Genomic DNA, 15,646 nt, shown 5'->3' with positions numbered 1-15,646 from the left:
ATGAGGCTGAATACTACACAGTTTTACTACACATAAACTCTGATTATTTAATTTGAATAAAACGTGTTTGTGACTTACTGCTGGTCTGCACAGAGACTGTCTGCTGCCGTCTGAGGGGCCCTTCACCCACTGAGTGATCAGGTTGGCAACACCCACCTTTAGACCCTCAGTGTCCTGGTTTAGGAACAAGTAAAAACAGCAGCAGCACATGTAATATACTATATACTGTACAGAAATATGAAGCTTTACTGGCATTAATGTAATTTCCATTAACTAAACTACCGGAAATTATATAAGGAAGGTTGTTATTATTAAATTTAAAACTTCAGTTTCCTTTTTTAAATTCATGTCACACATTGCGACATCAGTTTTATCAGTGTGAAGCAGAGTCATTGATTTTTTTTATTTTAAATTTCTTTTAACGTGTTTGTCTAAATGCTTTAATTTAAACCTGGACACCTCTGGGCTTCCATACTCGCTAAATAATTTGCTACATACAAATAACACGTCTTTTTTTTTGTTTACCTTAGAGGACTCCAATAAACTAGTTTCTTATTAAACCTGCACGCTTCAGATCTGCTGCCAGTAAAAAAAGACATGTGGAAGGGTAATTACATCAGTTTGAAGTTTGTTTTCACATTTGTTCGCTGCAGCTGTTTGAATAAAATCATTCATCAGAACTTTGGAATTTTTAATCTTATGTTGTTGGTTTTTATTGTAGAAATAAATAAAAGCACTGGCAAAAAATTCTACATACAAATGTTTAAAACTTGACCTGAGTTTTAGTCTGCGTTTGTATTTAATTACTGCAGATATACTTCAGTAATAATCTTTTTATTTGGTGATAAAAAAAAACAACCTTGGTCACAGTTTTTGTTTCTTTTAGTAGTAACACAAAAGATCCCTGTACTGTATGTTTTGTTCACCTTGCAGGTTGGTGGCTTAGTAGGACTCTGGTTCCAGGCCTCTCCAGCCTCAAACAGGTTTTTCTTGGAGGCGACAACCTCAGGTGAGCAGGGTAGGTCGCTCAGCGATGCCTTCACTGCCCAGGCTTCTTGAGAGTTCTGCACAATGACAAGCCTAAGTTAGTCCTGAAGGCTAATTAAACAGTCCTGTTATTTATTAGTAACTCTGGTACATTTTTATAAATTTAATTGTTTCTGTTTGTATATTCTTGTAAAATGAGAGTGAAAAAGTTTTGTGTGAAAGTCTTTTCAATGGTTGTGCAGCATTATGGAAGCTTAATGTGCTACATATAAAAATATATACATTTTAATTAAAGGGAATCTTGGAGTGTCTTTGTCCATTAGAAAAATAAATGCAGACATTGGTTTGAGAAAAGGTTTGCTAGCCCTAAATTGAAGAAAGCTTGAATTTAAAAAAAAAGCTTTAAATTAATAATGTTGCTGTTATTTTTTTTTTTTAATTATTTGGAATTTCAGATTTTGTATAAGTTTTCACCAAACACACCTTTTTTGTAATTATTATATTTATTTGATTCAATGCTTTCATTTAAACAGTGACACCTCTGGACTTCCATACATTCAAAATGAAACGTGCCACATATAAATGATATGACAGTGATTAATGAGAGTAGATAATAAAAAGGAACATGACAAGACTGAAATTTTATGATGAGAATATTGTTTCTTCTTGGCACCTTCAATTTCCGTCCTTTGTGTCAAACCTGTTTCTTTTTAAAGTGCTTCATAAATAAAAACAGTGGGAGTTAACCTCGGGTCATGTACTGTGCTGTTAATCAGTCTGGGAACCGCCTGAGGTGAAAAGTGACAACAGGGAAAAGAAGAATAAAAATAAAGAGCTCTAAACGTTGGGTATTCCGGTCGTATATCTATCAGACACATGCGGAAATAAAAACAGAGAGCTGTGAAATCACCCCCCAGGTGCTGCAGAGATTTGTGAGCACAGCATAAAAAGGGTCAGAGCGGCTCTCTGCCCTGATCTGGTTCAAAAGAACAACCAACGACTTCACCACAGGGTTTAAATATGTTTAAATGGCTTAGTACAGAAAACATCCATGTTCTTATACCTTTACAGTTTTATCATCCTGGTTATTTATACTGTAATTCTACTACAGCATGTTCTCTGTTCTGTACACATGAGATTTAGTCCATGTTTGTCACTTTCATTTCTTCCTGCTCAATTCATTTATTATGAAGATTTAAAGGCATGCAATACAAATAATGTATAAATAATATCTTATAATATAAATTATAATATATACAATATTAATATAATATATAATGTCTGTTACAGGACCAGACCTCTAGTAAGCTAGCTGTTTTCTCCCGTTTCCAGTCTTTGTGCTTCACTAACTGCAGTGTTAAGAGTATAATGACTTTAGGAACCAATGATATTCTAGTGGACTAAGGATAAGGAGCACCATCCTGAATGATATAAACACTGTGTACTGACCTCCACAGCGTGGGCGTACTGCTCCAGCTTGTCGTCAATTTTCGGCGTCAGGACAAAAGGCTGCGTCTTCTTAAAGCTGTTACTGATTCAAACAAAACACAACAAAGTTAAAACCACAGTCACAGACTAAGGATTAACTAGTTTCGGCCTTGTGTTTACGGTTCTTCACGTTTATCCGTGGATGAAAACTGATTTCGGTGATACATGAGGAGGATTTCTAACTTTGTCTTTCTTCACAGTTTTCAACATTCACACTTTAGTCAAAACCACCACAAGTGTTTGAGTCTCAGGACCAGACACTGACTTGGATCTGGGTTTCTGTGTCTGCACATGAAGGAGGTTTCATTTTTTTTATCCAGCTGTCCAAACGTAGTCTCCAAGCAACAAATCGTCCTCCCTCACATGGGAGCTCTGCTTCGGGATGTCGTCACTCCTTCACAGCACAGGAGGAAACCTCATTCATCATCTGATTCTTCCGAGGCACCGCCACTCTGTAATGTTCTCCTCTAAAAGGACGTTTACACCTGATGGTGTCATGACAGATGGAGGGAAACCGCAACTAAAATGACATCACGCCTTTTATTTATGAGCTGCTGAGGTTCACTGTGACTCTTCAGTTTTACCTTCTACATGGTTATTAGTAAGAATTCTGATGTGGAAGTAAACAGTAAAATACACTAAACTATGACTACACAGTCTAATCCAACAGCCATGCAGTGAACCCTCCTTCAAGAAGGTGACAATGCAGAGTAAACTGTGTCTGTGGCCTAACTACTAAATCAAGTCAAAGTCCCGACCTTTAGTATTTTCAGCTGCCTGCTGGTTTCACATGTCTACTGTAAATTTAAAATAAAAGCATCGACACAGAGGCTTCATTCCTGCTGAGTCGCCACAGAGCTGATAACTTCCTGCTGCAGACTGGCTGGAGCCACCGTACCTCACCAACCAACAGACATAACACAGCTGCCTGCATCTGGACAGAGTTAAGCTGAGCTATAAATCTCAGCTGAGGAGGGTGATGCACTGAGAGGTGGGGAGGTCGCCCCTGACCCTCTTCATCAATGCTGCCCCTCAGACACTGGAGGGTTAACCAGCAAATGTGCTGCAGGAAAAACTCTGAGAGTGAAAGTTCACAAGTGCTGTGACGATTCGCTGGTGATTCGCTATTCTGATCATCATATGTCAGACGAACAGCAACCATCCGCTCCTCAGATGTGAAGACTGGCTGCTTTCCAGTTGAATTTGACTGTTGTTGATTTAAAAATGTCATCTCAAGCTTTACGTAACTGTGAATAATCAAAAGGACAACATGGAGATCAACATGTTTGCTGGCTTTGCTAGTTCTTCTCAGTACTACCTGGACGATAACATTTCAATGTTTCACCCATAAACAGGATTTGGTGGTTCTGGTTTGATGCTCAGAAAGTTTCACATGACAAAGCCTCTGAGCACGAAACCAGCTCAATGAAGAAATGTTTTCCCAGTATGGAGCAGAAGAACTTCACTGGTCTGCAGAGAGCTCTGACCTCAGTCCAACATCCAACACGACTGGGATGAACTGAAGCATCAACTGGGAGCCAGACTTTATAGCTGGTGTCTGACTGGGAGCAGATCACACGTTTGGCAGAGCAGAGAAATCAAAACCCAGCAGTAGCTGATTTTTGAACTGGAATCATTTTGTCCTGATGTACTGATGAGGATATTCACCTTTTCTTCAGCGAGCGGTTCAGGGACTCCGTTTTCTCTGTGATCTGAAAAAAAGAAGAAGCAGCGTGAAGTCATTTTTTGAAGGAACACAGGTCGTTTTCCTCCTCCATGTGTTAATTACAGCTTGGTTCAACCACAACTACGTCCAAGACAAACAGAGCTGAGTCTGCTGGTCTTCATCACGCTGTGAGTCATCAGAGCTACACTGGTCGCTCTGAGGGAGCAGAATGACGAGAACGTGGTTTCAAGCTCAGAACAAGAGGCTGATTTCCATTTTGTTGTTTTCATTTTCGTTCCATTCCAGAAACTGCTACAGAACTAATCACTCTCCCCCACGGTTCAGGTTATTCATCCTAATTTTTGTGCTGTGCAGTGAAAAATGAAAATGGCCAATTTGAAAATAGTATGTGTAAAACTGACAAATGTTCTTTTTTATTTTTATATCTCAGCTCAGCCACAGCACAAGTGTAAATGTTCAGTTGACAGAAGAAAATGAAAAATGAAGCAATATGAAGGTGCAAAACACACATGCAGTGTCATGCACTCCGACTACGGAGCCGCTTGTTTTTAAAACCTGGATGTAGAACTCCGTCCGTCTAATAAATGTGATGTAGCAGACACCTGGAACATGACACACGTGTGTGGTGGATTCTCACACAAAACCATTTCACTGTCAGTGAGTTCTCTGATAACACAGCATGCATACTGTCTAACAAACACACACATGCAACTTACAAGCTGAGACCGAGCCGCTCGGCTGTGAAGATAACACACAGTTACTTGTTGTTAGGTTTGTTTACTGAAGTCAATCAGTAAGCTGCATTGATTCATATCAAATAATTAACTAACAGCTCGAAGGACAGTTCACACAATAGAAACTCTCTTTCCCAAAGTCCTGTCTGTTTGTCCAGATAATCACAGTGTGATCAGAAACAGTAATTGTAGCTTCCACCTCTGCAGGAATGAGCTGCCTCACGACTCCACCTCAAACTCTGAGCTGCGAGTAAAACCCTCCATTGCTGTATGCTGTGTAACCTGCTGCCTTCGCCTGAACGACTCCGATTTAATCCAGAAACTGACAAACTTGTGTCTTTAAAGAATAATAAGTATGTGCAGCTTTTGGGATTTATGGAAACTCCATGTCACAGTCACAGAAACTATCAGAGTGTGAAAACTTAAAATTAAATCAGTATCCAGCTCTGCAGGTGTTATTCACCTTGTGTGTGGGAGCTTTGGGACTGATGGGACTGAACGCTTCGTCTCCTTCCACACTGGACGTACTCAGGCTCTTCATCCTCTCTGCTGCCTCCATCCTCCTCCTCTCGATGTCCTCCTTCATCCGTCTCCTCTCCTCCTGGAATCACATCACAAACACTGTTGAGCTGCACATTACGACATCACGCTGCCTGATTCTCATCAGCTCCTACTGCTAAGGCTGAGTGTGTTGTCCATACACAGACCTGAGACACGCATGTTTGTTTTGCTGTTTGTGAACATGATCACTTGCACATTGGATAAAACTAGTTTAAAACTGGGACATGTTTATTTAAATGTGGTTAAAAGAAGAACATTTTAAAAACACTACACTGGTTATGTATTGTATGAGTAAAGGTGTAGTAATATTATAATTAATATTAAAATCTTTTAGCTCTGGTTTGGTCTCCACCAATTCCAAAGAAAAATATTCAACTGCAGATTTTTCACTTTCCTCACCAAACTAGTTCCTATCTTTGTCTCGTGATGTAAAACAAAAAACCTTTAACTAAAATAAGCAAAACATGTTTTACATTGAACTGATCTATTTTAATCTATTTAATCTAAAATATTCTTTGTAACCTCTGGTCACAGATTTTATTTCACCTCTCAGCACGTTATGAGCTGAGTTTTAAGGCACTAAAGAGGAATTTGGGAGTTAATGGAGGTTAATGGAGTTTTGAGGTTTATGTCTTTAAACTGAACTTTACTGAAAGTTCTTAAAGAGACAATATCCCATAAATGAACCCTTTGACCCCTGGCTGGAGGTCATTTCCTGAATTCAGAGTTGTGTAAATATCTAATGAAGCATGGTCACCTCTTCTTTGGCCAGCCGTTGCTGCTCCTCTTCCTCCCTCCGGCGTTCCTCTTCCTCACGGATTCTGCGACGCTCCTCCCTCCTCCTCTTCAGCTCCTCCAGCTCCTGCTCGGCCTCAGCTTGTCGCTGCTTCAGCTGCTCCATCTCCTGGCTCTCCTTCGCCTGGAGGCTCCGCCGGATCTTCTCCAGGCGCTGCTCCGTCTCCAGGATGGCCTCCGACTCCTCCGGATCCACGGATCTGCTGAAACAGAGGGAGTTGAATGTATAACACTTTCATTTTGTCTTTCAAACACGCTTTGATGCACATTCTGAACAGTGAAACATTTTCTGTCCAACTTCTGAGAATACTTTAAAAAGTCAATCATCATAAACCATGAATTAAACACACTACAGACCTGATGGATCTTCTTGTTTTGCTGATGTATGATGTAACTTCCTCGTTGCTTGCGTCTCCGTTGGTGTTGCTGTGTTTAGGCTCTTGATGAAGAAAAACCTTGGATGTGTAGGAGACTTTCACTTCTTTTCTTTTCTCCACCTGGACATGAAGTGCGTAAGGTCAGGGCCCTGAATCCATACAGTAACTATCTAAATGGACACAAACTCAGCTGTGTGTGTTTTATTTGTGCACCTTTAAACACAAACTGAAGTAAATACAGAATACTTGAGCTTTGACTCCTACCTCTGATTTTGGCATTTGAATCTCCTCCCTCCTCTTCATTTCCTCCCTCTTCCTCTTCTGTTCCTCCTCCTTCTCTTTTTCCCTCCTCGCCCTCTCACCTCGGATCGCCTCCTCTTCACGTTCCTTCCTTTTCTCCATCTCCATCCTTTCCTTCGCCTGTCTCTCCTCGTCCTCCTGCTGTCTCTGCAGTCGAACTGAAGACGTGATGGAGACCTGAGCGCTTTTTATGGGTTTGTTGATCATGTCCTCCTCTTCTTCCTCCTCCTCCTCGGCTCCCTGATGGAGCTCCTGAAGTCGCTGCTGCCTGCGTCTCTCTCTGCGTTGAGTCCAGTCGCTGAAGCCCTCGTCCTCTTCCAGGGACAGAGAGCTGCTCGGCTTCAGGTCGCCCTCATACCTGCTGAAGCACAAAACAAAGACTTTGAACAACTTTAAAGTTTCCAATGATATTCAACTAAAATACAAACGTGCCTCAACTCTATTTTTTTGTGCAGCTGGAAAGGTCAGTGAGCAGAGGTCATTTTGGCTTTATGAAGTAAAATACACACACAGAGGTTGTGATTAACAATATCGTCAACAAGTTGTACAGTAGACTTCAACCCCCTCCACCACTATAGAGACGACAACAGACAGAGACGATTTAAGCTGCAGACTTTCCCATATTTAATCTTTAGCTTCAGCTCCTTAGTGACAGAATCTCCTTCTTATCAAAGAAGCCGATATCTTCTAATGTACTGATGAATGTAACAAGAGAGTCACAACATCACAACGTGAAAAGATTAATGGAACCTCTGGAAACAGCTCCAGCAGCTTCACTTTACTTTACTACCCGTCCCTCTCCCTGATAAATCAGACTGATGTTGTATGTAATGTAGAGTGTGGATGGGGCTGTGTATTTCTGTCCGAAACCAATCAAACACATTAGTTGGTTTTATTTTTTCCATGCTGATGGTTCAGCTAGATTTTAGATTAGTCCTGGGTGAAAAGATAAATGGACCCTAGTGCCATTCGTATCTTCTTATCAGTGTTCTTGATTAGAAGTAGCTATAAACTGTCTGTGGTGAGTTAGAGTGGTGTTAAAATGCTGCCTCTTTGTTTGCAGTCCTGTTTTCTCTTGAGTGGTGTGTGCAAAAGGCTGCTGCCTGCAGGTTTAGACACTTTTTGGCCCAGAAGAATTGACATCAGGCAACAAAACATTGTTGTTTCAGGTCGTCTCGGTCACGGTGTTCCTGACAGCAGGTCTGATCTGGTGTGCAGGAGCTTATTTCAGTTTCTGCTCATCAAAAGGCATTAAGTGATTTTTGTAACAAGGCTTTCAGTGCTTCAGTAAACACAGGCTGTGAGGAAGTGTTCAGACTGGTACTGGAAAAATAACACTGTACAGAATGTATTAAATAATCTGGACTCAGAGCCAAGAGTTACAGTTTCGAGATATTCTATAAATAGCTGTTATCAGACTGAAGCTTATGACGACCAACACTTGATCTGCAGTAAAAATACTTGGACAACTACATCACCGTTTCTCCAAATCCACCATCAACACAACATTTCCACTCCCAGTGTGCAGACTGATGTTGTCACCAGTATGTTCTCCCAGTTTAACAGCTGGTACGTGTCAGTGCTGTCTGCTGTTTCCAGACACGTCTCTTCACCAAAGGCTGCAGATTGAACACTGCAGTATATTACATTCCTCTTCTGATAAGGTCCTATAATCACAGAGCCATTAGAGGGCAGCTGACGAGAGAACGATTAGCGTCCGGTGGAGCTGAAAAAACAACCACTAAAGACAGGAAATGGAAATGGTCCAGAAACACATGCTGTGATATTTAGAACTGGCCTGGGATTCAGTTTCATGCAGAGTTTATTTACAAGTTTACAGGAACAATCCTCAGGCTGCAAAAACACATCATAACAGTAATAATTTAGATTACATAAAACTTATTAAACAATGAGAATTAGATTGAGAAGTGTTTCTTTGCCCTTATGTTTTACTAATCATTAAAAATGAATTTAAGGTGAAACGTTTGTCAGCAGAGTTACAGAAAAATAACAAATCTCTGTCACTACAAAGAACTTTAACAGTACACACGACCATCTAATCCATTATTAATGTGAAAAATATTGATCAGTGCAGCTTTAAATCCTGATCGATCAGCTGCCTCCCTCTGCACACGTCAAACAGCCACCGATTCAGTGACATCTCATTTGCTGTTATTTAATGTTTCCACTCTGATTTAAGTTAATTATTAACTTCGTGTTAAGTGTAAAACGCTGTTAATGGGATCACTATTATCACAGAGTGCTCCCCCCGCTGATTAAAAGTAATGTGTGTTTTGTGTTTCTAGGAGCTGGCAGAAAGGAATTCACTCAGCATTCCTCAGATGATTAAGACGCTCAGTTGGCTGCTGGAGGCCCAACTGCATGATGGGAGCAGCTAATCGGCTTTAACGACAGGTCATGTTTCTGTTTCTGCGTGTCGGCTGTTTGATCTGTGAAATCGACACCTGGACGAGTCAAAGAAGTTCTGACACAGAGGGGTTGTCATGTTTGATACCTTTGTGTTTGTGCTGATCGACTGACAACCTGCACTAGAGCCCGAGTCACTGGACTGAAATACTGGACTGAACCTGGAGTTGGGAGAAAACACAAGCTGGACTCTGGACATTAAACCTACTAAACAGGCAGGCTGGGCTTAGGCCGATGGGCTCGAGGTGTCAATGAGACATAAAATAACTAAAAATAGACACCGAACAAGTTGTAAAATAACTAAAATGAGATGTTAAACTACTAAAAGGAGCCTGAAAACAAGAATAAAAGTGATAAATAAGCGCTAAAAGGGGACTTAAACTGACTAAGAAGAGATAAAACAATAAAAAGTGATTAAACAGCGACAGAAGATTTAGTATAAAGAGATGCAAAATATGCAAACAACTAAAACCAGACCTTTCAAACCTTCCACAACTAAAAAGAGCTTCAAAGAAAACAAAAAGAGAAGAGAGAGATAAAAAGACACAAAAGAACTAAAAAAAGCCACAAAATGTATTTCTGGGTTTCAGTGTGTTTTTCCTTTAGATGATAATTGTGCCGTTTCCTATTCTGTGTGTCAACATTCAGTTATTAAGTGTGGATTACATCGTCATTAAGGTATGTGATCTGTGCTCTAAATAAAACATTCCAGTTTAATATTAAAGACCTTGAGAAGAGGAATGATGTTGCAATTCCACAAACTATTCTTTCACAAACATCCGTGGGTTCACATGTGCCCTCTGACCTCTGTGGTGGCAGGAAATCCTGCAGCCAATTTACCAAGAGAGGATTTCAAAACAGCATGACATCACCGCTGCATACAGATGAACGTATGATTATAGGCTGCAGTGGAGCTGCCGCAGCCTGAAACCAGCTGAAGGTGTTGGAGGCGAGAGCTGTAATTAAGAGTCTGAAGTCGTGGTGGGAGTTCTCATCGAGATACTTTGGAGTGAACATCCTTTGGTAGTTGTGTAATGAGAAGACATCTGTGCGTTTGACTTCACATCAACTCAACAAAGGAAAAGAGTTGTTTGCAGATTTTCCCAATGGGAACGTTTATTTTATGTAAGCAGACGTCCAAGAAACCGTGTAAACCAGCGAGGCTACAGCGAGCGGTGAGGAGGGAGGGAACGACCGCAGCAGCAGGTCGAGCTTTAAGCTGCACAGCTGGGAAACATGACGACAAACTAAGGTTTGGAAAACGTACAGTCACACGGTTAAAGATCTGTTCTGGAAGTCGGTGGACATGAAACCAATGAGTGAATAATGTTTCCTGGGCTCTCGTGATCACATGGACGAGGAATTCAGCCACCATTTGACGTCACGTACATTTTTATGGTGACACACAGCAACATGTCCCCTGAAACCATGTGGGGCTTATTAACATTGGATAGAAGCTACTGCTACTGCATGAGCAAAAGAGAAACAGGCTAAAATTGTAAATGAAGCCAGACTTAAATTCAGCATGAAGCTGCCGGGCTCCGTTTGTCCAATTAGGAAATCAGTGACACTGGGCCCAAATTGAGCAACTTCAGTCGGTCCTGAACCGGTCGGTGATGATGTTTTTGTGTAATTTCTGTGTGTAAACTGTGACAGAGGTTTCTACTGAGGGAAAACTGCAGCTGCCAGTTTGAGAGCTGGTCTGTCACATGTGGAGGTGAACTCATGTGCTGCCTCATGTAAACTAGAAAACCAGGAAGGAGCCACAGTAAAGGCCTAGAAAACATTTTTATCAGTGTATGGAGGAAAAACAAGTGATGAGGTGGCTGATGAACAATCGACTTTACCTTTATTTGTTTTGTTTTGTTTTGCCTCTACTTACATATTTTGTTCTGCCGGCGTCTCGTTCTCCGGTGATGACTCTTCAGGTGCTGAGCCGCTGTTCCGCCGGCGAAAATCATCTCGAGCTCGACGTCGACGCTCTCTCTCTATCTCCTCAGCGTCCTCTATGCTCCTCTGAGCCGTCAGCCTGTTTGTAAAGAAAAAGTGAAACATGTCAGTATTTTAACAGTTTCCTTCATATGTTTCTTACAAATCTACTTTTTGTGACGTTATATTTTATACTAAACATGAGAGAAATATCTTTTATCAAGTAGGGTTAGGGTTAGGGTTAGTCATAAAGTTGTCAGGCTATTGATAATATAATAATAATAATATTGTATAATGAACACAACTTGCTTTTGAAGGGATCAACAACTAGTTTTGTAAAAGGAGCTTTTAATAAATGTGCTGAAAAATGATTTGATAACTGTGTTTGCAATGATGATTTTAATTACCGAGTCAACTGATCACACACAAATGACGTAAATGTATTGTTTACGTCACTGGAACCATTTTATTTAAAGTCACATTAAACAAAGAAAAGCAGCAGTAATCACATTTAAGAAGAGGAGACAGACTATCTGGACTCTGAGAGAAACAGTAGAGTGGATTCAGTTTTTGTTGATTTATCGATTGTTAAATCTGCCGACTGATGCAGTTCTGGTTTTAATAATTGTTTTATTTAAGTGTTTTCAACATGTTTATGTTAAGAAAAAAACAAACTAATTATGAACTTTTACATTTAATTAACTAATTAATTTTCCACTGTGTATTGTTCCACATAGATGACATGTTCCATCGCTGGTTTGTCTTCACTGGAGATTAAGAAACAAAAGATGAAATGAGAAACATCGGTGGTGTAGCTGATTCTCGAGTCATCGACGTCTCTCAGGCCTCTTCACTGTCTCAACAAAGAGTCTGTTGAGTCGTGAAGAGGCTGAAAACATCTGCTGTTTATCTGCAGGATAAACACGAGTCAACATGACATCACCACATTTATTATAAACTCAGTTCATCTTTATTTATCCGCAGACGACGAGCCGAAGAAGAACAACGCCCTGATTTACACCAGCAGAGGTTTAAACCTCCAATATAAATCAAACTTCACATTCCCACTGTTCATTTCATACTGGGCAGATTAGTCTGTGTTAGAAATACAAAGAAAGATTCTGGGATCGGTTTTAATTGTTGTGTTGATTGAAACACGTTTTACATTTACAGTCCCGGCAGCATCAGCACTTTGTGTAGTTGTGATAATTTAACTACTTTTTGCACCTTTAATGTAGGTTCAGCTAAATTCAAACATCAGTGATGAACAACAAAAACAGAGGCGACGTCAGTTTGACAGCTTTTTGCTACTCTAATTATATTTTATCATACATGAATGATGCTTATGTTTTATTTATAGTTGCTTGAGCCTGGACAGATAATGACACACTGCCCCACAATGGAGATCTCGTCATTATGAGATTACAATAAATAAAAATGCTCTTAAATCCACAAATGAATTCTCTTCATTTACAACAGTGTTAGAAGATTTAGATTAAAATGGATAAAATACCCTCTGTTGTGGATTTCAGCTTTTACCCAGAAGCTCTGAGTCCATCTAAAACCTTTAAGTGTGTGATCTGGTTCATGACCTGTGTTGATGTTTGTCCTGTTTCAGCCTCAGAGCTCACGTCTGGACGACCAACAGGTCAATAAGCTCCATGTGGTCGCTCAGGAGTGGAGTTACTAGACTCACATTTGGCTTCTGGGTCACTAATGGATCCCTAATGCCTCCCAGCCTCCATCTGTTCCTCCACTCTTTCTCAGCCAGATGGATCAGTGTAGGTGCAGCAGCCTGAGACCTCAGAGCCTCAGCATCACAGATAAAACATTTTACACAATTAAAAGCTGCAGCGTCACTTCTCTCCGACTCGTAGTTCTTCCTGTGTTCAACAACAATTCACTGAAGTTCATCAATTAAGCAACATTACAACTGTGATTCCACCAAACATGCATCGTCATCTCAAACTTCAGGTTAGTGGTGCGTTCAAAACCCCACGGTGTTTGTGTTTTATCCCTCGTTTTAACCTTTTTCAGGTCCTGAACAATCAGACCTAATTTCAGCTACTGTGGAAAATTGAGTGGGAAAAAAAAATCAACATTATTTTCCAGGATGTTAAAATGTTTTTCCCTGTTTTGCTAAGTCAACGCTAACTGTGTGTGAGAAATTTCTCCAGTTCTATTCAGTGCATAGAGCTGCATATCATGCTTTAGCAGAACTCACACATCTGAAACAATCAACCTGCAGTACAGACAATTATCAGCTGCTGCTCAGCTTTAATGAGCTTTAAAGTGAGTCTCAGCTCTTTGTTTAGTGTCCGGACCACAACGTCACTGTTTTGGTTCATGTGCAGCTAAAGCAGGAAGCAGCTGTGGACACAGTCAGAGAGCAGCTGGTGAAAACCGAGCGTGTTGAGCAGCTGAAGAGCAGATATTTCCATCCAGAGTTGGTGAAAATAAGAGCTGAGCTACTGATTCCTAACAAGTTAAAAAGCAACGGCACAGATTGTTTCTGAATCTGACAGGAAGGAAATTTCACCACAGTATCTAAACTATCTGCATCTGATTGTTCCACTTAATTTAATTATAAGGAGCTGGACACATGGGGAAATCTGGAATCACAATATTGATAAGCTCCACACTCATCAGCATGAGAATCACTTCCTTCTCCACCTCTTCCATATTTCTCTTTCCTTCCTGAGGCCTGGCATGAAATGAATAAAAGAGCACAGGAGGCCAGAGCACAGCTAGATGAGGGTCAGAAAAGTGCAGACAAGGGAAAAATCCAGCAGTGTTTGTTTTAGAGAGCAGCAGACGTCTCTGTGACAATGTGACATGAAGAATGGACTTTCAAAATAAAAGCTTCTCATGGCACTTTCAGACTTATGTGCATGTACGTGGCCCTGACGGAGCAGGTCCTGGTTACTAGTTTGTTGGTTTATTGTGTTTTCGGCAGTTTCAGCAAGTGTTGAAACCTGCTCAGAGATAAACTCTCTCTCCTCTGCCCTCTCATTATGTCTCTGTTCTGTAATCAGAGCTGTGGGATTCTGTCATCCTTGGCACTGGATCAAATACCTGCTACAGACTAAAAGATAAACCCCCTCAGAGAGATTTTAAAGCACCAGGATTACGGGTAGTTTTACTTTCTCCTCCTTCTCCTGCGTTTTAACAAAACCAAGTCTTTTCTCTCGCTCGTGTCATGTAATCGTTGAATAAAGCCACTCGGGGTAAAACCGCCTCAACACACAATTAAAGAATTGTGTAAGTACCAAACACTTTGAGGTTTTCTGTTGTTGTAAACTGACACATGAACATTTCAGATAATGAGCAAAGTGACTTGAGCCAGAAAGATACACTTGAGCTGAAAAGTCAATAAACACTCCTATGTGTTTAATATCAATACTAAGAAACGGACAGAAGGACAAACAGAACAAAGAAAACCTCTTAAAAGGGAACATGGGCAGCGCCAACAACCTTCACCGTTGACGTAGGACAGTTTACCTCTAAGGTAAAACCCAGAGGAAAAAATCCAAAACATGTTTGTAACAATCAAAGTTGGAAATGAACCTGAAAATATAAAACTTGTCGGGACAAAGTTCGGATTAAGTAAAGGAACAACATGTAAATCAGACAGACTTAGTGCTGACAGGTGTTTAGAAAGTTGAGTCACGGCAACTTGACGTCTTTCTTGTTCTTATGCGAGCAGCTTCTTCAGTCTGAGGAAAGGAATCCAAACTTACTCTCCAGGGTAGTTTCACTTGTCACCTGACCTCGTTAGGTGGACAAGAGAAAGGGTGAGCAGGCTGTGACTGTTCTATCCTTTAATCTTATTCTATTTCTATTGTCCACCAAATGAGCCTATTTAGGTCAGGTGAGAAATGGAACCACCCTGGAGAACCAACTTTACTCAGAGTGAGTCTACATTAAACCGGGTACGTTCTTAAACATTTGTTTTGTGCCCATCTTACAAGTGTCTACACCAGGTTATGGTGCATTTACAGTAAACAGTTCCACTCTGCTCGTTATTTATAGGAAGCAGAACAGGAATTTTCTAGTTCCGTAACAAAAGAAATCAGAAGTCCAACTTCTTGATCACTAATTTTATTCACTGCAATTTTATATTTTCATCTAGATTTTATTATTATATTTATATTTTCAATTTTATATTTTCATCTAGATTTTCCAGATCAGGATGACGTCTGATTAGTTGCTTAATTCATGAGATATCTGTAAGATATTGGGTCTTCAACTGTTTTGGTATTGAATTCATTATTTAAGTCATGTCTTGTTTATTTGCTGCTTCCACCTTCTATATTTAAATGAATGATACTAAACTCATGACACGAGAACAACCGTTGATC

The 15,646-nt window shown here is 40.3% G+C and overlaps 1 protein-coding gene across 3 annotated transcripts in view; it reads right to left on the bottom strand.

The window, feature by feature from the left end:
• The window catches only part of lsp1a (lymphocyte specific protein 1 a), a 28,062-nt gene that overhangs the window by 7,247 nt on the left and 5,169 nt on the right, over positions 1 to 15,646 (bottom strand). Inside the window, exons 2-10 of one of the 3 annotated variants that reach the window (XM_026364913.1) lie at positions 11,239 to 11,385; positions 6,894 to 7,287; positions 6,610 to 6,749; positions 6,215 to 6,455; positions 5,360 to 5,497; positions 4,144 to 4,187; positions 2,437 to 2,518; positions 927 to 1,064; positions 79 to 174 (exon numbers count right to left, since the gene is read on the bottom strand). In XM_026364913.1, the coding sequence (XP_026220698.1) occupies positions 79 to 174; positions 927 to 1,064; positions 2,437 to 2,518; positions 4,144 to 4,187; positions 5,360 to 5,497; positions 6,215 to 6,455; positions 6,610 to 6,749; positions 6,894 to 7,287; positions 11,239 to 11,385 (1,420 nt within the window). Of the gene's footprint in view, positions 1 to 78; positions 175 to 926; positions 1,065 to 2,436; positions 2,519 to 4,143; positions 4,188 to 5,359; positions 5,498 to 6,214; positions 6,456 to 6,609; positions 6,750 to 6,893; positions 7,291 to 11,238; positions 11,386 to 15,646 lie in introns of all 3 variants that reach the window. The other 2 variants (XM_026364911.1, XM_026364912.1) reach the window with 2 other exon arrangements.

The sequence above is a fragment of the Anabas testudineus genome, chromosome 6, assembly GCF_900324465.2.
Source record: "Anabas testudineus chromosome 6, fAnaTes1.2, whole genome shotgun sequence".
In the NCBI taxonomy this organism is placed as follows: domain Eukaryota; kingdom Metazoa; phylum Chordata; class Actinopteri; order Anabantiformes; family Anabantidae; genus Anabas; species Anabas testudineus.
This window is presented reverse-complemented; position numbering and strand designations above follow the sequence as displayed.